This window comes from Teleopsis dalmanni, chromosome 2, assembly GCF_002237135.1.
Source record: "Teleopsis dalmanni isolate 2A chromosome 2, ASM223713v2, whole genome shotgun sequence".
NCBI lineage: Eukaryota > Metazoa > Arthropoda > Insecta > Diptera > Diopsidae > Teleopsis > Teleopsis dalmanni.
The window spans coordinates 72,359,770-72,383,507 of NC_051847.1; the positions used below are offsets into that span (position 1 = coordinate 72,359,770).

Below are 23,738 nucleotides of genomic sequence, written 5' to 3' on the forward strand. Positions count from 1 at the left end.
ACCAATTTTTGGAACTTCTACTTCCCAAAAATAAATAAATCGAATCTAGAAACAAGTTTTCAGTTTATATTGTAAGGTTTGAAGGTATATTTAACCTTCCTGTAACATTTTTTTGGCACAGAAATGAAATGAAATGAGAAAAAATGAAATACAACGAATGTAAACACTTTCAAATGACTCATCCAAAATGAGCCATTTTCGGCCAATGTAAACGCCGTATTACGCTCTCTCATATGATATCATTTACACAAAAATTTTGCTGGAACACACAGTGTTACTCAAAGTTACTACGAGTAGCTCGTGGAACATATCTATTGTGTTCACTGCATTATTTCAAGCGAATTCGAGCACGCTTAGGTTTTGTTGTGGCACCCAGTTTTGCAGCAGCTGTTATCTCATTGTCAGCTGTTTTGCAAGAGATACGGATGAAATCATAAAAGAATATAAACTAAAAGAAAAGGTTTTGTTTATTTGTGAAAATATTTGTAAACTCATTCAGGCCATCAAACACAAATATATACGCTTGGAAAGATTATCGTTTTATTTAGTGTAATAAAAAATTAATAAATAAAAATAAATAAATATAGAAAATTATGCGGTATTATTAATAATATTGGCGTATAGAGAAAATTAGACATGGAGCAGTTGGATGACCACTTTCGTTACATTTATAGTTCATCATTGCATGAACTCGTACAGATAAAAGTGTAAGAAAAAATAAACAAAAAAGTAGGCGTTTTAGATTATATTTCTTAATGCTTTTTTAGTGGCACGCTTGAGGGGAAGAAACGACAGCCGGATTATGAAAAACTGCTGGAAGAACCAATTTTACGTTTTTCTGGTTTATATTCCGAAGAATATCCAGCATTTCAAGTACGCATGCAAATATTCAATAAAGGTCGACCGTATTGTCTACCTGTGACCACATCATACAAATCATTTACCAAACGTTGGAGTTGGAATGAATGGATTACATTACCGCTGCAGTTTTCAGATTTGCCAAGAACTGCATTGCTTGTATTGACAATTCTTGATTGTGCTGGCGCTGGACAAACTACTATCATTGGTGGTACATCCATAACGTTATTTGGTAAAAATGGTATGTTTCGCCAGGGTATGTACGATTTACGGGTATGGTTGGGCATTGAGGGTGATGGTAATGGCTGCACACCTGGCAAAGGCAAAGAATCGTCTAAGTCACAAATGCAACGTTTAGGAAAATTAGCTAAAAAGCATCGTAATGGTCAGATACAAAAGGTTGATTGGCTGGATCGGTTGACTTTCCGAGAAATAGAAGTCATTAATGAACGTGAAAAACGATTGTCCGATTATATGTTTTTAATGATTGAATTTCCAACAATTGTGGTGGACGATTACTATAATGTAAGCGTTTTAAATAATATTATAATAAATAAATGTCATTTAAATATTTATATTTTATATTTTGCAGTATTCCATAGTATATTTTGAAACGGAAGGTGACAAAAACTATAAATTTATATCTAAACCAAAACTTGTCACTGTACCAGATACAGAAATACTACAGGTAAGTTCCACTTAATAAATCATTCAGTATTATTTAAATTTTTATAGCAGTTGTTTATATTTACACAAACATTAACAAAGTATATTTCACATATTTTATGCCGTATGAGCGTATTTAAATCTGCATAAAACCTATTTTTATTTGGTTGTGAATGGTAATGCTTAAACATAAAAGCTCTGAGACATGCAGTCTAGTACACACCCCACTGTTTATTGACTTTTAATATAAATCCAAAATCGATTATGTCTCATGGTCAACTGAAATGCGTCCTCTAAGCGAAATTGTTCCGTTAAAGCAGTAAATCCATTAACAGTTCTAATGTAAACACGATTAGGAGAAGAATGCGTTTATCGCATTTTAATATATTCAAAATTATTGTTAAAAAATACGAAAATGGCAAAAGTTGGTTAAAAAAATGGATACAAAGTGTTCGGGTAACAGCACACAATATTTATGATTATGATTAATTTGAAAATTATTTTGTAACCCATGTCACTCCAGCTTCCTTTAAACAACCTAGCAAGGAAGAACTCCCAAAGGAAAAATGGAATGATTAAATAATTAAAAATGAAAATGACGAAATATCAGTGGGCTAAATGGAAATTTTGAATAGAAAAAAATTTTTGAACCAGACCAGCTATCGTAATAAATTTTATATAAAAATATTCGTCAGGATTTACTCTTTTCTCCATATAAAGTTAGTTAATTAATATATTGTGCATTAAAAAAGTGTTTCCACTAATATGGATTCACAATAACCAAAGTTACCCTTTTAACAAATGACACAAGTAACTATTTAATACCGACTTTAATTATACCAGGACAGTTCTTACTGCATGGAGTAGTTATCTTTTTGTTTTTTTGGAAATATCAAACCGAGTTGCATTGAGAACTAAATTGCAATGCATGTATAGTTTGGAAGAAAATACTATTTCGGTATGTAAGTCTTAAAACCTATATTCTACTGCCAAAAATACTGTTGTTGTAATCCGCTGGGACCTACTTGTGAAGTCCCTTTGGAAGATGTTGAAAGCTACTTTGTTCTTGTAACAAAAAATATTAAAACCAACAAGGTCTTCTGATACATCATTTTAGATGAGGGATCTAAAGATAATTTTGATAAGGACCGCTTGACTTCTCCTACAGTAATAAAAGTTAATGATTTACTTAAGAGCACTCAGCGAGTGAATTATTGTTCGCAAGCACAAAGTGGAAGAAATAAGAAGTGGGAGAGAAAGCAGGGAAAATGATTTAAATAGAAAAATAAGTCACAAAATCTCAACATTCATGGTCTCCCTTATGACTAAGAATATCATGCAGTAACCGAGACAGACATAGAGATAGAAAAAACATGAACAGTGTTCATGTGGAGGACATCATAACCCACTAATCTCAATGTTTTTCTTGTTTCTTGCTGTTCACATCCTAGGGACAAAATTTACGTATTAAAATTGTGATATTATCCATCTTAATCGTGTAGTTACGCCAATCAGTGCACTATAATGACATCGATCAATCCTCTAAGGTCCTCATCATCTGCAATATTGTTTGTTGTTGTTGTATGGTAAAAATAAAGAAACTCTGCACATTTGCCTTTTCCTTTAATTGTCATATTCTCATGATCTGAGCTTAATTGACCCGACCTATGGTTCTAATTCATATGTAAACTATATTTACATCCCTTCATGGATAATTCTGCAGGTTATCCATATATATACTAATATACATAAATATTTTTTACCATATATTTTTGATTATAATAACTGAACAATCTTCATTTAGTTGATTAAAAATATTTTTGTAATATATTTGATTTTAACAGGGCTTAGGTAACACTTAGATTGTTAATAAATAACTCTAACTAATTTTTTTATTTACATTTATATTTACAATTTTTATTTTAAATTTTTCCTTATATTCAGGAAAATTTAGTGGAACGTAAGCATCATCGTTTGGCACGTTCCGAACGTTCTCGCATATCTGACAGAGATGCAAAACCAACAGCAAGGTAATATATATTATTTTATTTTCTTTAGTAAAACATATATTTTTTACTAAAACACGTTTTTATCTTAGCATACGAGATCAGTTACACACTATCGTCTATCGCTATCCGCCTACATATGTGTTGAGCAGTGAAGAGCAGGATTTGCTATGGAAGTTTCGCTTCTATTTATCCTCACATAAAAAGGCGCTCACAAAATTCCTTAAATGTATTAATTGGGAAACACCCGCTGAAGTTATGCAGGCATTATCTTTATTAGCAAAATGGGCACCAATGGATGTTGAAGACGCTTTAGAATTGCTTAGTCCGGCATTTAAACATCATCAAGTGCGCAAATATGCTATAAGCCGTTTAGCTCAAGCACCCGACGAAGATTTACTACTCTATCTACTGCAATTGGTACAGGCACTTAAATATGAGAATTTTAATGATATTGCCGCATCGCATAAGCGTATTTTTCCAGATCGTGATATTGTGCGTTCATTAGACGATAAATCCGGTTCGTTTGATCAGAGCTCTATGTGCTCTGATTTAAGTAATAGCGCTGATGTAACATCCGTTATAGCCGCATCAACGAATCGCGATAACATAAATACGTCCAATTCCATTATGCAACGCACAGCAGTACAAGTGAATGTCACACAAAAATCAACTCTACCGATGTCGATCTCTGTTAATTCATCGGTGGCAGATGATGAAATGAATGTTGTTAGCACCACCACTATTGCATCAGTACCATCAGATACATCAAATACTCTAATATGTGATAATCCTAGTTCATATGTTTCCACGCCAACTTACGGGGATTTGTCAACCTTTCTTATACAGCGTGCATGTAAAAATCCAACTTTAGCTAATTATTTATACTGGTATTTATCGATTGAAGTTGAAGATCAGGAATCGATACGAAAACAAGATGAAAGCGTGCATGTTATGTATGTTATGGTGTTGAAGATGTTTCAAAAAGTCCTAAAAAATGGTATAAAATTTTTATTATTACTATAGCATGTTGTATATTTCATTAATTATATATAATTTAAAATTAACAGGCAGCTTTCAGTTACGGAACATATATTGCAGTCTCGAAAAGCAGAAACTTTTCATAGACGAGCTGGTAAAATTGGTTAAAATCGTAGCTAAGGAACCAGGCAATCGTAATAAAAAAACTGAGAAGTTTCAGAAATTACTCTCGGAGCACGACAAATTTAAAATAAATTTCAACGAATTTGACCAAATCCCCTTTCCTTTAGATCCAGAAATCCATATAACAAAAATAGTACCAAATAAGACATCGCTTTTCAAAAGTGCGCTGATGCCTGCAAAGTACGTTAAAACACATTTCTTTTATATATTAAAATATTTATATGGTATATTATATTATAAAATTGACTTGGTTACATTTATATATTGTTAATAACTAAAATAGTTTTATTTTTAATTTGTTTATGAGAAACTTTTATATACTTCAAAGTACTATTTCTTATCTAAACAATACCTATATATTTTTTAAACAAATATTTTAATTAGTATATTATATAATTAATATAATATACTTATATTCTCCTACATAATATATAACAATGTATATATCTATCATTTATATTTATCTTAATTTATATTTTTATTAATTTATATTTTTCTTGATTTAAATTTTTTTTAATTTAAATTTAACTTAATTTAAATTTTTCTTAATTTATATTTTTCTTAATTTACATTTTTCTTAATTTATATTTCTCATAATTTACATTTTTCTCAATTTATATTTTTCTTAATTTATATTTTTATTAATTTATATTTTTCTTAATGTAAATTTTTCTTAATTTATATTTTTATTAATTCATATTTTTCTTAATTTAAATTTTTTCTTAATTTAATATTTTTCTTAATTTAAATTTTTCTTAATTTATATTTTTCTTAATTTACACATTTCTTTATTTATATTTTTCTTAATTTAGATTAACATTTGTGACAACAATCGCCTCTCATGAATATGTAGCGATTTTTAAACACGGTGATGATTTGAGACAAGATCAGCTTATCTTACAAATGATAACACTTATGGATAAATTACTACGTCGAGAGAATTTGGACCTAAAATTGACACCCTACAAAGTGCTTGCCACGAGTTCTAAACACGGTTTCTTGCAATTTATTGACTCATACACAGTTGCTGATGTCTTGGCACGTGAAGGCAGTATTCATAATTTCTTTCGCAAACACAATCCTTGTGAAACAGGTCCTTATGGCATAACATCCGAGACTATGGATACTTACATTAAAAGTTGTGCTGGATATTGTGTTATAACATATTTATTAGGTAAGTTTAGCAATTAATTAATTAATATTATTAAAATAAACTCAAACACATTCCATTTGTGTTATTTTAGGAGTTGGAGATAGACATTTAGACAATTTGTTGCTCACCACAAATGGCAAATTATTCCATATTGATTTTGGCTATATATTGGGACGTGATCCGAAACCAATGCCACCGCCTATGAAATTAAGCAAAGAAATGGTTGAAGCTATGGGCGGCGTCAGTTCAGAACATCATCATGAGTTTCGGAAACAATGTTATACAGCATTTTTACATTTACGACGTCATGCTAATGTTATGCTGAATTTATTCACACTTATGGTTGATGCCTCAGTTCCTGATATTGCGCTTGAACCTGACAAGGCTGTAAAAAAAGTTGAAGAAAATTTACAATTGGGTTTAACTGATGAGGAAGCTGTTCAACATTTACAGGGACTTTTAGATTTCTCAATAACCGCTGTAATGCCGGCATTAGTCGAGCAAATACATAAACTGGCTCAATATTGGCGAAAGTAGACTGGGAGTTACCAAATTCCTTTTTTTTTATGAACTCACAAGAAAACATAGCTTCAAAATTCAAAAGAATTATACTTAAGTTTGTTATCTTATTAGTTTTAATATAATTTATAATAAATATATATATTATGCCTATTTTATATTATGTCGTTTTTAGTGTCAAATATTGTCAATTTAATGAAAAACGAGTAAAGAAACGATGTCGTATGCTTTTGTTGCCATATATGTGACAAGTAACTTTTGAGTCAATTAATATTCTGGAAAAAACAGCCCAAATCCAATTTTAAGCCGATGTGGCAACAGAATATGAATTAACAACATGACAAATTGGCATTTTTGAGTCAATCTACATTCACGTAAAAGGAGTCGAAATTTAATTTTCCAATCGATATGGCAAACAAACAACATAAGTCATTTTTGCGCCAATTAACATTTAAGTAAAAAAGCAATCGAAATTTGATTTTTCAACCGATATGGCCACATAAAGTGAATTGACATGACAAGTAAATATTAAGTCAATCAACACTCAAATGAAAACATTCGAAATTTGATTTTTCAACCGATATGGCAACATAAAATGAATTGACATGACAAGTAAATATTGTCAATTAACATTCAAGTGAAAGCATTCGAAATTTAATTTGCCAACCGATATGGCAACTTAAAATGAATTGACATGACAAGTAAATATTAAGTCAATCAACATTTAAGTGAAAACATTCGAAATTTGATTTGTCAACCGATATGGCAACATAAAATGAATTGACATGACAAGTCAATATTAAGTCAATCAACATTCAAGTGAAAACATACGAAATTTAATTTGCCAACCGATATGGCAACTTAAAATGAATTGACATGACAAGTAAATATTAAGTCAATCAACATTTAAGTGAAAACATTCGAAATTTGATTTGTCAACCGATATGGCAACATAAAATGAATTGACATGACAAGTCAATATTAAGTCAATCAACATTCAAGTGAAAACATACGAAATTTAATTTGCCAACCGATATGGCAACTTAAAATGAATTGACATGACAAGTAAATATTAAGTCAATCAACATTCAAGTGAAAGCATTCGAAATTTGATTTTTCAACCGATATGGCAACATAAAATGAATTGACATGACAAATAAATATTGTCAATCAACATTCAAGTGAAAACATTCGAAATTTGATTTGCCAACCGATATGGCAACTTAGTATGAATTGACATGACAAGTAAATATTAAGTCAATCAACATTCAAATGAAAACATTCAAAATTTGATTTGTCAACCGATATGGCAACATAAAGTGAATTGACATGACAAGTCAATATTGTCAATTAACATTCAAGTGAAAACATTCGAAATTTAATTTGTCGACTGATATGGCAACTTAAAATGAATTGATATGACAAGTAAATATTGTCAATTAACATTCAAGTGAAAACATTCGAAATTTAATTTGTCAACCGATATGGCAACTTAAAATGAATTGACATGACAAGTCAATATTAAGTCAATCAACATTCAAGTGAAAACATTCGAAATTTAATTTGTCGACTGATATGGCAACTTAAAATGAATTGATATGACAAGTAAATATTGTCAATTAACATTCAAGTGAAAACATTCGAAATTTAATTTGTCAACCGATATGGCAACTTAAAATGAATTGACATGACAAGTCAATATTAAGTCAATCAACATTCAAGTGAAAACATACAAAATTTAATTTGCCAACCGGTATAGCAACGTAAAAATGAATTGACAACATTTTAATTGAAGTGACTAGATAAATCAAGAAAGTTATTGTCATAAATTAAATACATAAAACATAATAATTAAAATATAAATAAGATTAGAAATATTTTAAAAAGAATAACATAGTTAAAATGTCTGACAAAAGTTTACTTACTCCCATCTTAAACAAATCGGTAAAGTCCAGTGTTACCAAAAAACGAATTCGTAAAATGCAGTTAAATTGGAATCCTGAGCTAACCCAGAAATTTATAATGGAGGTAAAAATTAGAGAAGGTATGTGGAATATTTTCTCGAAGGACTATAAAGATAGAAATATACGAGAAGCTCTATGGCAGGAAGTGGTGGATATCATGGGGCTGCCCCGAATTGAAGTTTCGTCAAAATGGAATAGTCTTCGATGCTCGTTTAGAGTAATTTTTTAAAATACATAGATTATAAAAGTTACTAAAATTATACAATTTTAGGCAGCTTTCAACAAAATGAGCCGAAAAAAAAATGGAAAAGTGTCTGCACCAAATTCTGTATACAAATCCCTTAAATTTTTAGAGCCTACATTGCAAATTAGTGCACCGACAGCATCAAATTTAATTAATAAAACCGTCAAGTCTGATACGAAAGCTTATTTGGAATTGGATGACACTGAGTCAGAACCGTCAACTTCAACACCATTACCTAAGCAACGTCGAATAGAAAAGGATGATAACGAAGTTACAAAGGTGATTAAGCGAGGTTTGGAAACAACAACTGCTGCTGCAAAAAATGATATTTGGGATGTTCTGGGGAATTGCGTAACCTCTAATAGTCGAGAGTGGGCAGAAGAAGATTTGCAATTAGCTAGAGAATTTAAAAGCGATGTTTATGAACTCATCTCAAATTACCAGAAAAGATTCAATACACATCGCAGTGGAGATTTTGATTAGTTCGGTATAATATAATTCTTTTTCAATATTTTTAAAAATGAATGTAATATGTTTTTTTTTTTTGTAATTTATTGGAAGAATTAAAAAATTGAAAATTGTTGTGCTATATTACCATGAAATAGGGTGTTAGAAGATATTCCAAAATATTTTTCTCTACTACAGGGTTAGGCGATTGAAATGTTACCTATGTGGTTACCTATGTGGCCACATCACTCTAGCTCGATGTGGCCACACTTTATCTTGGCTATGGACTTTAAACCGTTAATAAATTAGTTGCATGCTTCACGAATGTGATCTTCCGGTATTTTGGTCCTTTCATTAACAATGGCTTTTTTTCAGTGCATCCATAATTGATTACACTTCAATCGCCTAATTCTGTACTATTTGTGATATTGCTTGGCTGTTCTCTGGTGCTGGTTGACCGAATTGATTCAATATTTTAGGAGTGGGAGACGTACTAATCGCGCTAATTATCACGCATAACAACACAATATAATTATTGATATTAAAAAATTGTTTAAAGCGTAAATCGCGGACCAGCTATATTAATATTTTATGGTTCATTAGTCTTCTAAATATTTGGCACCTTGCTACGAAAGTTCTAAATAGTATATTGAGGTAGCCTGTAATCTTATGGGCCAACACTTGTTCCTGATAGGAAAATAACAAACTAATTACTATAATAAGCAGCTTTCTTTCATTGATCCAGAACGGTTACAGTAGTAGAAGGGACTACGTCTTGGAGCCACCTGTCTGCACAGAAGACTAAGTGCGCTTATCCATTCCAAACAGGCATATGCTAATACTTGTTGTTGTTTTAACCCGCTAGGATCAGTTTGTCATTATCCTTTGGGGATGGTAAACGGCACTTGGTCGTTGTGGTGACTCCAGGACATAGACCGGTCGTGGAAGTGACACTTGATATTGTTGTTGTAACCCGCTGGGACCTGCCAACAGATAACATGAAAGAATATGCAAGACCCATGTATTATTATTATTATTGTTAGGGGATGTAGCATTGCGACCGTCGGGTCTATTGTGCCCCCTTCTGGGCTTAGAGTAGGTCTTTAACCCCTGTAGCGTCAATAAAAAGTACTATAGAACCTACTTTACAGAGTTGTATTGCCTCTTCCGTAAGAATATTTCGTATGTGCATTAGCGCAAGGCATTCTAACAGCACATGTGTGGCCGACTCCTCATTCTCTTCACAGAATCCACAGTTTGCATCCGTAAGTATACCCAGTTTCGAAGACCCATGTAATCGGGTGGGGAAGTAGATGGGTAGTGATTGGAAGTGATGGAGGGGCAATGAGTATAAGGAGTGGATTTGATGGGTGGAATTTAATTGAATGAGAAACCATAGAGAGTAGAGAAGTAGTGCTATAGTTTGGCGACATCTGTAACATGAGAGATAACTTCAAAGAGCTGAGTATTTGCTTTTGACTAGCAGTAAACAATGAAGGATTCGATTCGGATGATTACTAGATAAATAATTTTACATAATTTTTTAATTTTAATTAATTATACACAGTGTTACGCACAATTTTATTAAAATGAATTTATATTTGTTAACATAAATAACTAAATTTTTTAATACAATTTTACTATTTTTATTTATTTTTTTTTAAGATATATTGCAGATTTGTATAATGTTTAGAATAGACCACGAATAATTAATTAATTCAATAATGTTCAATATTTGGTTTGCAAATTATATATTTTCTATATACATATATGGGAGTACGTGACATATTTATGCATAGACAGGTTTATGCGTATCAGTGGTAATTGTGTCTGATTTTTCTTAAAAATTTTTTATTTCTCTATTTCATTAACTATTTTATAAATGCAATTATGGATTTATCTAAATAATCTCGGAGGCTTGTAGTAGTTTCAAAGATCATAAGTCTATATCATAAAATATCTTATTTGTTAATATACAAACGAATATATTTTTAAAAATTACTTTACTTATAATTATGTTTTAAATATTTAAATAATTTATGTAAGATGGATATTTATTAAAATTACACAAAAAAAAAAATTAAAAAAGAATTCTATTAAAATTATGAGCTGAATCAGACTATTAAAAATACAACCCAAACTTTTTATGTCTTCCAGTTTCAACATTAGTTCTGCTCTTATAACTACATTTAATGTGGTTAAAAGTTGCGCTTGTTTCATAATTACAATTCAACTTCTTTTTAGAAAATTGGATTAAAAATATTGAATTAAATGTAGAATTTATATTAATTAAAAATTAATTTGACGTTTGGCTTTAGCGCAATTCGCATTGAATTCAGACACTAATTGCGATTGCGTTTTAAGACCAGAACCGACACGTACATTTGTATTAGAATTTGAGTCTGCATAGGGACTTACATTTCTTTGATCCTTACCTGTGAAGTTTTTCTGTGCTGACCTACGTAGTTCACAATCAACGTTTTCCCGCAATGCCAAGCCACCAAGATTATTTTTGGATGAACTATTTGGTAAAGCAGAATTCGATTGCGATATTTGCGAAGAAAGCTTGCTCGATCCAACTGAATTTTGTGAATAATTTATATCGTCTTGAGGTATAATCTCTAAAAGATTGGATTGTGAAGTAGAGTGTTCATAAAAACCAGACGAAGTGTGACTAAAGCTAAATGAATCTATTGAAGTCTCTGTACTGAATAGATTTTGCAATGAACCATGCTGGCTCTGTTGACAGTTCTTACGTTGCTGATACTCGTCTGGTGGTATATATCCAGAAAGACGACTACAAGAGAGTCGTTTATTATCATCAATTTGCGCTTTAGCGTGAAAATAAATATCGTCCGCAGTTTTACCAGATACAACATTATAAACATATTTCTTAGCCAATCTGTAAAATTTGAAAAATTTTATTAATAAATTAATTTCTTTAATATCATATATTATAGATATTTAAAATAGATATAAAGTGTTGGAATTTGTTTTAAATAAATCTTAAAGGAAATTTTTAATAATGATTTTAAATTAGAAACGAAGTCTAGACGTCACGTGAATAATTCTATTCCATAATTCAACATACTTGAATAAAGATTTTTCAGGTTCTCAGTACTGTAAGAGTGAATAATACGAAATAGAAATGAACAAAATATCATCCACCTTATAAACTTAAAAAGCTTTAAGGGCCAATAAAAGAACTCGTTTGGAAAAAATGTATTCATTTAAATCATATGTTTAACTTTTGTTCTTATCCAAATACTAGGTAAGAATAGTTTGCAAACAAATTAACATTATTTAATAATTTTTACTGACGAAAACATGAAAATAATGTATAAAATCATCATGATTATATATACAAAATTTACTCAACAGTGATAGTATTCATTCTTTTGTAAAAATGCAACGTATAAGATTGGTTTGTCGCGTAATCCGAAAGCCGGATAACAGCTTATTCGAGTGGAAAAGGGAGATAAGTTGTCTCTGAAGCAACAAGTATTACCAATAAATTATATTAATATAATGAAATAACTATAAATAATATAACAGTAGTAATAATATTAATAATATTAATATAAATAATATTAATATAAATAATATAAATATAAATAATATAAATATAAATAATATAAATATAAATAATATATAATAATAGTTGTGTTATGTTAAGCCTTTTCCGAGTTAGTGCTTCTAGGCACTTTTACTCTATGATAGCTGGGGGGATTATGCATAGTCCCGCTCATCTCACTGACTAATTTGAGTATTCCTGATAATCTTCATTATTAATCAATGATTGATCTAAGATCTGCGTACGGCTGCGTGCGGTTAGTGATTACTCTGAGATTAGACAGTGCTAAGTAGGGCAGCCTATTGGTTTTCGCATATAGCTTCAGAGTTCTATCCCGTATGTATTTTTTGATCGTATCTATTCTAAGATCTCTTAGCATGCCATTCGTGCGAATGTACCATCGTACTTTGAAGAGCCTTCGGAGAGCATAACTTTGAGCAACTTGTAGCTTTTGGATAGTAGACTCAGCAATAATAATAATATAAATATAATATAAATAATATGGTTGGACATTTAGATGAGTGTCTAACTAATAATGGTTTCCCACCATTAATTGTTAATTGTATTTTTATTTTATTGGAGATTTTCTTCACCTAAAATTTAAACATAAACTTTTTACAATATCTTACCGTAACATTGTTTCGCTATTGCTCGTACTGCTCTTCTGATAGAATTCTTGGAAAATCCTTCTTACAACCCTAGCTAAAACTGAAGCAAATTGTTTGAAGCTTGTATGTTGAGCAGTAATTTTCTTCTCTTGCAGTGCTTGTGAAACAGCCCAAAGCAATTTCTATACATTTTTATTATAAAAAATAAAAAAAAAATAATTTATTACAATTATTGTTAACATCATAATTACTAACCTTTCGTTGGTTTTCTGTAAGGGAGTTACTTGGCATTACCATATCAGAATGAGCTCGTTGTATTTTTGAATTTGTTGCTAAACAAATACGACTAGAGTTATTGGATAAGCCGGTTTTCTCACTTTCTGTCAGTGAAGTGCTGTTAAATGTAGTTGTAGCGGTTGAAGAGGTAAAGGAGGAACCAGCTCCAATACAAAAACTCTGACTTTTAATTTTCAAAGCACGCGGTGTTAAATTTTCAGCACTACTGCGAAACTGTTTATTTCTTTGAGTTGAAAATTCCATTGCATCGACAGCATCATTATCATCATCTTCAATGCGTTTACGTTTAAGTACCGATTCAAATTGCGTGTTTTTGCAAGGTAAAGATTTGAAAATATCACTTTGATCACTTACAGAGGATTTTCCTGACGTTTCTGGAGAAAAGAGCGCACGTTTAGATTTCTCCACGCGATTTGCAATTTCAGGTTTTATTGGCAGTTTTTGTATAATATTTTTAGGTACAGATTTTTTGGCAGGACTTTGAAATAGTGCTCTTTTCGAAGTTTCACGTGATGGTACTGGTTTCATGAGATCATGGTATAAGCGTTTGCGAGCTGAAGAAGTAGGTGTTTTTCGATCTTAAACATAATTATAGAATTAAATATAGATTTTATATATATGCTTAAGAAAAAAATTTGAATTTGAAACTTACATGTGTTATTGATTGTCATACGTTTAGGAGTTGCCTTTCGTCTTTTTTTATGTTTACTATTGTATGAAAAAAAAGGAATGTTTCGCATTATATTTGACACCAAATAATTTGAATTAAGTTGTATTAAATTACAGATGAGATTCATTGTTTTAAGAAACGAAAAAAGAATTATAAGTTTTTAACAAAAACCAAGTCGAGTCTAAATTTATGAAACTTGGTAGTACATTGGGTCAGTATTTGTGCTCAAATAAGATTTAATATACTTGGTATACTTTGCAAAACTTTGTCATAGTTTTGAACAAAAATATTTTCTAGTCTAAATTAACTAACCGTGGTATTACAATGGGCTATTGTTTGTGCTCAAGTGAGTTTTGCTCAATAAACCTGTCTTCATGTGTGCGATATTAAAATTACTAGTTATTTAAATTATTTTAAAACAATCTATCAATTTGGTTAAAATTGATAATAATCTTCCTAGGTTAGGTTAGGTTTAAAATGCGCGTGTTTATGCGTGTATCAACACTTAGGTCCACGTTATGCAAACGATTAATTACTCACTAAATTTTTCAATGCTTTCAATTATTTTACATTGAAATGTGGTATGTATAATGGCCCTTACACTCAGCCTTTCTCCATTGTAATACTCATTTAATTGCCAGGAAAAAGCATGATCTTTTTAATATGATATTCTGATATTCTTCTATATCTTGTTTTATATTTTATATTTCTACCAAGACATTAAGGATTCACATTCTTATTTATTGCAAAGAAGCATCCTTTATATAAAAAAAAACATTGTCAAAGAAACTCACTCTTTATTTATTACTATTTGTGGTCCCAGAGAAGTGTTTGATTTTTGTGAAGTTGTTGCTAGATTAGCTGATGAAAATATCGCTCTCCTTTTTGCTAAATGACTAAGTCGATTGCCTGGTGATTGTGGCAATAATCTAATTAAGAATGAAATTTATTTTTTTTTGTAAGTTAATGTAAGTTCATTTCATTAATTTTATACAAACATACTTCATGCGCAAATTACGTTTTTTAGCGCTTGACGGTGAATTTCTGAACGATGACTTAGTTTCTGCTCCAATATAACGTTCAATAACTGCCAAACTTAAATATTCATTACTTTCAGATGATTTATTTAAGTTATAACTGCAAATATTTGGAATTTCAAGTTATATTATAATTTTATTATGTATAAAAAAAATTGCTTACCATAAGCCATGATATCTTACACCTAAAATATCTCTCCAAGTAATTGATTTAGCTGCTTCTAATGTATGTGTTGGTTTCAAAAGACTATTTACTGAATTGGAATCGCTTTCTTCTGCTATTGGCGATTTAAAAAAGTTTAAAATGTTCTTTTTATTATTTAGCACAGCTGTAAATAGATCCAATTGTGGTATTGTAAGAGACGGTGGAGGTGGCAGACCTGCAAGACTCTTACGCGTACGTTTAAGTAGTTCTCTTTCACGCTTACAATTATTATGAAACATAGTTTGTGCATCATTACCATTTTGTGTAGTCTCATCGAAAATTGTATCATCGGCAAAACTCGACTCTGTTGGGCAGTTCAAAGATTTATTTATGCTTGTATCTATTTCATATTTTGTTTCTATTTCTTCCGTAAATGAAATTGCATTAGATTTATTATTCGTCAGACTTTCAACTTTACTTAATTCCAGACTATTATCTTTAAATGATTGCTCATCACTATTATCTACACTGGTATTGGAATCATCATCATCATCATCATCATCTTCACCAAATAAGTCCGGTGATTTTTCGTTGCTATATTTTTTTAATATAAAAGATTGATTATGTTGCGAGGATATTACAGGTGTTTCTAATCTTGGTAATGACGGAGTGTGGTCTGTTTTTCTTTGTGGCAGTTGGTTTTCTACATCATCCAGAGTTACTATGTTTGCTGTTAAGTTTTTAATTTTTCCATTAAAAGATAACTCAGAAGATAAATTTGTATCACTTGATTGAGATATTTTCTTCTCCATATCAATACTATCATTTCTTGGGAAATAACTATTTTGCGAAATGTTTTCATTAGGTAATTGCATGTCCACTGCATTGCAGCTATTTTCTTCAATAAGCGTGTCAAAAAAATTTGGTAATAGTGATCTTCCTTTCGATATACCTTCTTGAATTATGTCCAACTTTTTTGAATTAAATGCGCAAAAATCCACTTTTTTCTTGCCATATGTACTATCGTCAAATCCTTTGAATGGTGATTCCTCGCCAGAGTATATAGTAGATATATAACTGGATTGCTTTTCATATTGTAAACACGTTTTCTCTTCGTATGACTTGCAACTATTCGACGAACTTGGGTTTTCTGTTGTTATAACTGTAACTTCGTTGCTGTAAGACGGCGGTTTAAGTATTTGCTGGAAATTAATAGCATCAATAGCAAATGAGTTGCAATAATCATTGGGTTCACTTAACGAAGACTACAAATAAATAGAATTTGCCAAAAAAAATATGATTAAGTTTATTTGAATTTTTAATATAAAATTTCACATACCCCGCTTCCAGATGATGGTTCCGATTCATAACTGTTATTAATTTTCACTGGCCGAACAGGGTGCATTTTTGCTCATATTAATAAATAGTTCTTAAAAGCATAAGTTGGAAATTTAATTGATAAATTATTATTAAGTTTATATTGCTATTTTAAGAATTATATGAAGAGTTGGACGCAAGGCTCTAACGCTTTTGTGCAATTTTTGCTTACAAAAACATTTCGTTAAATATACGGGTATATGAAATTGTTAATAAAACCTATGAAAACATTTTGCTTTTAAGCATTTAGTTTTACTTTTTAAGCTAACTGAAGCAATAAGAATTTAAGCGATTTTCCATCAACTCTGAATTCTATAATCGCTTTGCGCCTAAATTGCCCAAATTGTGATAACACTACTTTCTCTCTTTAACCTATACTGAACGCTCATAATTTTTGGCTGCTTTTTAAGGGAAAGATATCGTTGAAATGCTGCCAGATCGTTTTATTTTTTATGTATATCGTAGATCTTATGTTATATTCTAACTTTTTATTTCCGAATCATATTTTTAACAGTAATTTTTTCGAGTTCTTTTCACCTGTCAAATAGGCAGCGAGATATATTTATTTCGTATGATTGCTTTTTAAGGGCCATGTTATGCGGCAAAATAAATTTGCAGACTGTCACATCAGTATTGCCAATGTAGTATGTATGTATAATGTATGTATGTAAACGTAGCATAATACGGCGTTTAAATTGTGAGATTAAAAGTAGATTAAAGCAATAATCTACTTTTAAGACAAAAGTTAATCTCATTAAAGTCGAGATTAATTTTTAATCTTCTTAGAAATGGTGATTATTTTTCTGTGCAACTCTGTAAATGTCTTAATATCGTAGATTTTTTATGATACTAGAAGAATTACAAGAGAAATGTCAAAATTTATTCAAAATAAACAATGAAAATTTGAAAATGCCGAAGTGTGAAATTTTTTGTTAAATTTGTTCAATAATAGTTCTGTATATAAGGTCTGTTAAATTTTTGTTATAAAACTTTTTATTAAATTTATACTATAATATTTTTGTACAATTATAATTAAATTGTATAATTTTGTTTTTATTTTTTTGAGTTGTTACGTCGAAAATATTTTAAAAAATATTTAAAATTAAATTGTAATTTGTATAAAATTAAATTGAAATTAAAATCGTTATTCACAATAGCGCAATTGTATAGCGATATTGAAAGTAATTTTTATAAACTTAATAAGTCTAATAAAATTGAATATTGTGATTTTTAGCATTTTTACTTATGAGCACAATTGTATAAATAGAAATGAAAAACAAAATTAAAATTGAGTAATAGTACATTCACACTGTCTCATTTAGGCGGTTTTGCTCGTTATAACCAATTATGATAATTTAGCATACAAAAATCATTCATATAAATGAGCTCATTATCAATAAATCAGTTTATTAAGGGCGGAAATTGACGAAAACAGCGCCTAAAAATAAATTACCTATTAGGGAAATTACCAGTAGTTTTAATATTTGCCATATATTTCACATGTGAAATGTAAACAAACAATAGCTGAGCTGTAAGCAAAGACACTGAGGAAGTAAGTATTTAATAAAATGTTTGTTTTTATTAATTGAATATGTAATTGATATATGAAATGTTTATAAATTAATTAGCCTATGTGCGAGTTCGAGTAAATTGATGGTAAATTGGGGGAAATAGTAAATTATGTCGGCATGGCAGCGAATATTGGTATTTACGGGAATTTTGAGTAGGGTAAATTAGATAAATATTAGGTAAATTAGTTGTCACCATATAATAATAATTATATTGTGAACATTTTCTCATTAATATAAATGAGCAAGTACCTAAATAGAATACTGTGAATGTACTATAAGATTTATTACTGTGTCACATTTTTACATAGTAACATTCATTTTTAATAAAGGTCATTTTTTTTTCAGTGTATGAAATACATATTTCGCTGTTTGAATAACAAAAACAAAAAATTGTGTAGAATTCAATAAAAGTAAACAAATCGAAGAGTGTGAAATTGTCATTTTAGTGCTAAATAAATTTTTAATTAAAAAAATAAGTAAATAATGCCACTTACTGCAGAAAGCGCAACGCAACAAATTGAGGTAGATATATATTTTATATTTATTTTATATTATACTTTAATTGTGAACATTTTTTAGGAACGCTTAAAAGAATTGCGCCGATTAATTCATCAAATTGAAGATGATCGTCGTCGGTCAGAAAATGATATTAACAATATAATTCGTGGTCAACAAGCTAATTTAGCACCACCGAAATTAAAAGCATTGTATAAATCAGGTTTGCAAGATGCCATACAAGAGGAAGCTAGCACAAGAACAGCACTTGAGAAAATACAAGAAATACGTAACATTCGCAATGAACGTCGTATACAGGCACGGGATGCCGGCAACAAGGAGGCCATACGACGTGGAGCACATATGAAGATGGTACAAATATCTGCACAAACATTGCCACTCTTCGTAAGTAAACCTGGTGAAAAAGTTCCTCCGCTCTGCGGAGCAATACCAGCGGATAGTAGTTATATAGCAAAAGTCGGAGATAATGTGGCAGCATTAGTTAAAAGCGTGGACGAGGAAGAAAATTGGATATTGGCTGAAGTAGTGCAATTTTTAACAAGACAAAATAAATATGATGTTATTGATATCGATGAAGAACAAAAAGATAGACATGTTCTGAGTAAGCGTAATATTATACCCTTACCATTAATGCGAGCTAATCCAGAAACTGATGGTCATGCACTATTTTCCAAAGGAACAATGGGTATATAATGCAATATTAATTATATCTGGTAAAATAATTATAATTAAAACTAATTTTAATTTTAAAGTTTTGGCACTATATCCCCGGACTACGTGTTTCTACAATGCAATTGTACATAAATTGCCAGAGACTGCAAAGGATGACTATGAAGTACTATTTGAGGATTCTTCATATTCAGATGGCTATGCAGAACCGCTACCGGTGGCTCAACGTTATGTCATTACATATAGACCAACAAAGAAAGGAAGCAACGGCGGAAGTGGAAGTGTTTCATCAGCATAAGCAATAAATAATATAACAATTAATTTCTTAAATATAAAATTATTTACTTAATAAATATTGTACAGTTTTATATTTAAAACTTAATCTACTCATCCGTATCTTCATTCTCATCTTGTTCCATGGCATCATCTTCAGCATCATCACCATGGCCACTATCGCCCTCCACTTCGTCTTTTATGTGTAATTCAAATCCATCGTCTTTACTCCAAGAACATTTAATTGCTAGCCTGAATTTGGCCATTGGATTTGCAATAAGCTTAAGAATTCTTGCTTGTTCAGGCGTTAAGATTTTACCTTCTTCACAGACTGTATACGCACTGTACAATGTTACGACGCCCTAGAAATAATTATTATTATTATCAGTGAACTGTAAAAACATCTAATATTTAAATATTTACCTTCTGTAGTTTAACTGGCATACCGAGTGATCTTAAATGTGGCTCCATAGAATGTGTGAATTCTTCTAGTGGACCTTCCGGTAATGTGACTGTTTCTGTAGCGACGAAACCACTGCGTGCATATTCAACCGCCCAATAGCTTTCTGCCCAATCTAAAACTTCCTTTTTGGATTTTGTGGTAAATAAAAGACCAACTTGGCCATTTAAACGCTTTGATACCTGTAATTAGGGTTTAGGGTTTTAGTTACATAATAAATTTTTTATATATTATAGTTTAAACATACTTCATGTAAACCTGGTTCAATTTCTTCTGCTTCTGTGCGACCAAGTCCAATCTGCATAATTCGATTCTTGCCAAAGAAAAATCTTGAATTTTCCTTCCATTCATGTCGTAAATCTTTCAGTAGATTATTTCTCATATTTTGTACTTGAAACACGAATATATTTGTGTAAATTCCTACACATTTTCGTATATCTTCTATAATACGTTGTTTCCAAGCAAGACCTTTACGATCAGTTTTCGTAAGGGAAACTAATAAAAAAAAATAAATAAAATTAAACTTGCCATAATTGCAAATCTAACTTAATAATAATTATTTACTTTTCTTATCCCTTTTTGAACGCGGCATATTTAATGCAGAGTTTTTACTAAAGCTTTATATTTTGAAATGAAACACAATAAAAGGCACAACACGTGCGCTACTGAAGCAACAATGTGAAATGCAAAAACGAAACGTACCAAAATGTCAAAACACTGAGTAAAGATAATAGTTTGTGCTGCCACGTAATTAAAGAAGTTTTTATGTTTTCACAAAGAAATCAAAAAATAAAAAGATATCAGTAAAATAAATGTTGATGGTATATTGGCAGAAATAGTAAATTATGTCGGTATGGCAGCGAATATTGGTATTTACCAGAATTTCGAGTAGTAAATTAGATAAAAATTAGGTAAATAAGGTGTTACCATTGTGAACATTTTGTAGAATGTTTATTAAATAAATAAACAAATTAAAAAAATTTTAAACAAAAATAAGGAATGAGTGCAATAAATAAACAAAAAAATATTTGCAGAAGTGCAGTGCAAATAATCTCTAGGAAATTTTAATTTATTTACCTCAGTTTACTGGAACTCGCTCATGGCCATAATTGTAATAATTTTACAGTTTATATGCTTCTACAATTAGATTAATAAATAACAAAAAACGGAAACCAGAGGAAAAATTATAAATATTACAAAAAATTTTAAGTTAAAAAATTTAATAACTGAAATTTCATTAAAAATTAAATGAACGGCCTAGTTCGCACACGGCTTAGTGTGCGAATTCGAGTAAATTGAGGTAAATAAACTAAAATTTCTTAGGGATTTTATGCACTGCACTTATGTAAATATTTTATTATTTATTTATTGCCCTTATTTATTATTTTTGGTTAAAAGTTTTCAAATTTATTTAATAATTACCTTATCCAATTTTCACAATGATAACACCTAATTTATCTACGTTTTATCTAATTTGCGCTATTCGAAGTTCTGGTAAAAACCAAAATTCGCTCCCATACTGACATAATTAACTATTTCCATCAATTTACTCGAACTCATAATACATAAATAAACATATATCGTTTTAATTTATAATCTAATAATAATTACATTTTTTTTATATATTTATACTTCAAATAAATTTAGTACACATTTTAATATTAAGTACACTACAGACGGTTACAAACCATTTTTAGAGACTTGTCTTTTTTATAATGAATTTTTTAATTTAAATAAATAACTATTTATGCAAATGTTAAGGAGTACATATAAATATCAGAAACCAATGAAACTCAAATATATATAAACTGAATTGCATATTAAAATATTATTGTACAATTTTGATTAGTGGACAAATCAAATTTTTATTCATGCGTAGCAAGTCTCCAACAATGTTTGGCAAAATCGTTGCGTTTGTACATCACTTTATGTTACCACGTGCATGACAATTCACCATCGAGTTAACTTAGTTGCGTTTGTCAATTATTTATTTTAGGTGAAAAAATAAATCTGAAAAATTTTCTTTTATTGTTGGTTATTACTCATTCGTTTTTGTATTTACTCGGTTGAAGTGGTGTGTGAACCTGAAGCTCCATAAATTTTTGCAAATCAATTTTTTGGGATAAAAGTATTCTATTTTAGACTGGTAAGTTTGATATTGCTATAAATTATTTTACTTATAATTAATATAAATAAGTAAATGACAATACTCTATTTGTGAATATAAATATTGGTGTTGAAATACAATTGCAAAAATTTATTCGAGAACTCAGAAGAAAGTAGGCAGCAAGAAGACTAATGCCGTTAAAAAAGAATAAAAAAAAAAAAAATTGCACGCCGGAATATTTAGCAGTGAAAAATGCGCATTTATAATTAACACATATTCGGTGAAAATATAAAACTTTAGATTTTCAGTTCTATTACAGTTTTTATTTCTCTAACGGTTATTTAGTATAAATGTTATGCATTATGCTTTCATACTTTTATTCCGAAAATTCAGTGGATTTTTGGTTAGAAAAATATCTTTAAATGTATTGGTGCAACGATTGGCGTCTATGACGCTGGGATGACGTAATGCCGATTGTGACATTAAATTCCAGTAACTAAATAATTAAGCTTATTAAATAAATAATTAGAGATATTAGTGCAAAATTGACGTTTATGGTTAGATTTAAATTGGTGAGTTAAGTAAAAGTGCTGAATGAATCAGTTGTGCGGTTTATGAATCATATGAATCAAAAATTTAAAAATATTTAAATATTTTACTTTTATTTTTACTCTTATTCGACCCACCCCTTATTAAGGCCGATATTGACTTAACATAAATATTCTTTTATATACGTACAACATAGAACTTATCAGAAACTATACCTGCTCTATGTGAATTTTTCTACACCGTCCTGTCTCTTAAGAAATGGGGGGAATAACCCAAACAATATATTTTATATAATTATATATAAAAATTCATTAAAATCCTTAATATATAATATGACATCTTAAAATTAATCAATTTACTCTCTTACGGCACTAAATTTAGGTCTGTTGAACTTTTATACCTAAAATTTGCCCCATTTACTCCTCAGTACGAAATCACCATCTTAGTTTTTTACTTACAGTCTTTAGAGACAATAAATCTCAAATTTTCAACTGCACTGATCCGCAGTCAACTAAGGCAATACTCTCATATATATTAAATAGTCTTAAAATCAGATCATTTATTATAAACGAATAAGATTTGCTTTTCCCTAAAAATTTTTTGTAGATATATTTATATATATAATTATTTTCCTACTATTTATAACCTTTTTGTTTTTATCGCTTACCTCTTAAACCTAACTATAAGTATACATCAAACCTCCTTCTGTTACAACTCTAAGTTCCAGTTGGATTTCAGTAGATATATCATAAGACTCAAAATTATAATGATGTTTAACCATATATATATTATATATTATTTGCGCTCACCCACCATGTGGCTTGAATAATCATCCTGAACTTATTTAACTAATTAGCTTAGCTA

General features: G+C 29.9%; 5 protein-coding genes across 6 annotated transcripts; 3 read left to right on the forward strand and 2 right to left on the reverse strand.

The window, feature by feature from the left end:
• The first annotated feature begins 413 nt into the window (after nucleotides 1-413).
• LOC119685263 (phosphatidylinositol 3-kinase catalytic subunit type 3) lies at nucleotides 414-6,452 on the forward strand. Its single transcript, XM_038099503.1, has 8 exons — nucleotides 414-707; nucleotides 768-1,383; nucleotides 1,451-1,546; nucleotides 3,469-3,554; nucleotides 3,623-4,530; nucleotides 4,601-4,874; nucleotides 5,507-5,868; nucleotides 5,939-6,452. The coding sequence occupies exons 1-8, from the start codon at nucleotides 637-639 to the stop codon at nucleotides 6,382-6,384; spliced, it is 2,859 nt and encodes a 952-aa protein (XP_037955431.1). The 5' UTR covers nucleotides 414-636; the 3' UTR covers nucleotides 6,385-6,452.
• Nucleotides 4,434-17,116, reverse strand: LOC119685261. 2 transcript variants are annotated; one of them, XM_038099502.1, is made up of 9 exons: nucleotides 16,692-17,115; nucleotides 15,371-16,617; nucleotides 15,173-15,307; nucleotides 14,965-15,099; nucleotides 14,153-14,208; nucleotides 13,459-14,078; nucleotides 13,225-13,385; nucleotides 11,457-11,923; nucleotides 4,434-4,520 (listed from the first exon to the last, which is right to left on the reverse strand). In XM_038099502.1, exons 1-9 carry the CDS (start codon nucleotides 16,755-16,757, stop codon nucleotides 4,492-4,494), a joined length of 2,916 nt encoding a protein of 971 aa, XP_037955430.1. In that variant the 5' UTR covers nucleotides 16,758-17,115; the 3' UTR covers nucleotides 4,434-4,491. The 2 variants fall into 2 exon arrangements, with proteins under 2 accessions (XP_037955430.1, XP_037955429.1); XM_038099501.1 differs by lacking the exon at nucleotides 4,434-4,520 and having other exon boundaries at nucleotides 11,080-11,923; nucleotides 16,692-17,116.
• On the forward strand, nucleotides 8,171-9,057 carry LOC119685264. Its single transcript, XM_038099504.1, has 2 exons — nucleotides 8,171-8,547; nucleotides 8,602-9,057. Exons 1-2 carry the CDS (start codon nucleotides 8,269-8,271, stop codon nucleotides 9,055-9,057), a joined length of 735 nt encoding a protein of 244 aa, XP_037955432.1. The 5' UTR covers nucleotides 8,171-8,268.
• A 1,573-nt stretch (nucleotides 17,117-18,689) lies between the features above and the next one.
• Nucleotides 18,690-19,855, forward strand: LOC119684771 (SAGA-associated factor 29-like). The gene is made up of 3 exons (XM_038098884.1): nucleotides 18,690-18,822; nucleotides 18,880-19,501; nucleotides 19,569-19,855. Exons 1-3 carry the CDS (start codon nucleotides 18,784-18,786, stop codon nucleotides 19,781-19,783), a joined length of 876 nt encoding a protein of 291 aa, XP_037954812.1. The 5' UTR covers nucleotides 18,690-18,783; the 3' UTR covers nucleotides 19,784-19,855.
• On the reverse strand, nucleotides 19,816-20,913 carry LOC119684772 (mRNA turnover protein 4 homolog). Its single transcript, XM_038098885.1, has 4 exons — nucleotides 20,783-20,913; nucleotides 20,466-20,713; nucleotides 20,182-20,400; nucleotides 19,816-20,120 (listed from the first exon to the last, which is right to left on the reverse strand). The coding sequence occupies exons 1-4, from the start codon at nucleotides 20,808-20,810 to the stop codon at nucleotides 19,869-19,871; spliced, it is 747 nt and encodes a 248-aa protein (XP_037954813.1). The 5' UTR covers nucleotides 20,811-20,913; the 3' UTR covers nucleotides 19,816-19,868.
• Between the last annotated feature and the right edge of the window lie 2,825 nt (nucleotides 20,914-23,738).

What these genes read in the sequence shown, in the direction of transcription:
- LOC119685263 (XM_038099503.1), top strand. Translation starts at nt 637, where the DNA reads ATGGAGCAGTTGGATGACCACTTTCGTTACATTTATAGTTCATCATTG. An exon ending in GAACTCGTACAGATAAAAGT is followed by an intron (nt 708 to 767) that starts GTAAGAAAAAAT and finishes ATGCTTTTTTAG; the next exon opens with TGGCACGCTTGAGGGGAAGA. An exon ending in TGTTATAACATATTTATTAG is followed by an intron (nt 5,869 to 5,938) that starts GTAAGTTTAGCA and finishes GTGTTATTTTAG; the next exon opens with GAGTTGGAGATAGACATTTA.
- LOC119685264 (XM_038099504.1), top strand. Translation starts at nt 8,269, where the DNA reads ATGTCTGACAAAAGTTTACTTACTCCCATCTTAAACAAATCGGTAAAG. An exon ending in GTCTTCGATGCTCGTTTAGA is followed by an intron (nt 8,548 to 8,601) that starts GTAATTTTTTAA and finishes ATACAATTTTAG; the next exon opens with GCAGCTTTCAACAAAATGAG.
- LOC119685261 (XM_038099501.1), bottom strand. Translation starts at nt 16,757, where the DNA reads ATGCACCCTGTTCGGCCAGTGAAAATTAATAACAGTTATGAATCGGAA. An exon ending in CAAATAGTAATAAATAAAGA is followed by an intron (nt 14,209 to 14,964) that starts GTGAGTTTCTTT and finishes TTCATACAATAG; the next exon opens with TAAACATAAAAAAAGACGAA. An exon ending in TATGACAATCAATAACACAT is followed by an intron (nt 14,079 to 14,152) that starts GTAAGTTTCAAA and finishes ATTATGTTTAAG; the next exon opens with ATCGAAAAACACCTACTTCT.
- LOC119684771 (XM_038098884.1), top strand. Translation starts at nt 18,784, where the DNA reads ATGCCACTTACTGCAGAAAGCGCAACGCAACAAATTGAG. An exon ending in GCGCAACGCAACAAATTGAG is followed by an intron (nt 18,823 to 18,879) that starts GTAGATATATAT and finishes AACATTTTTTAG; the next exon opens with GAACGCTTAAAAGAATTGCG. An exon ending in ATTTTCCAAAGGAACAATGG is followed by an intron (nt 19,502 to 19,568) that starts GTATATAATGCA and finishes TTAATTTTAAAG; the next exon opens with TTTTGGCACTATATCCCCGG.
- LOC119684772 (XM_038098885.1), bottom strand. Translation starts at nt 20,810, where the DNA reads ATGCCGCGTTCAAAAAGGGATAAGAAAA. An exon ending in TTCAAAAAGGGATAAGAAAA is followed by an intron (nt 20,714 to 20,782) that starts GTAAATAATTAT and finishes TTTTTTTATTAG; the next exon opens with TTTCCCTTACGAAAACTGAT. An exon ending in TTGAACCAGGTTTACATGAA is followed by an intron (nt 20,401 to 20,465) that starts GTATGTTTAAAC and finishes CCCTAATTACAG; the next exon opens with GTATCAAAGCGTTTAAATGG.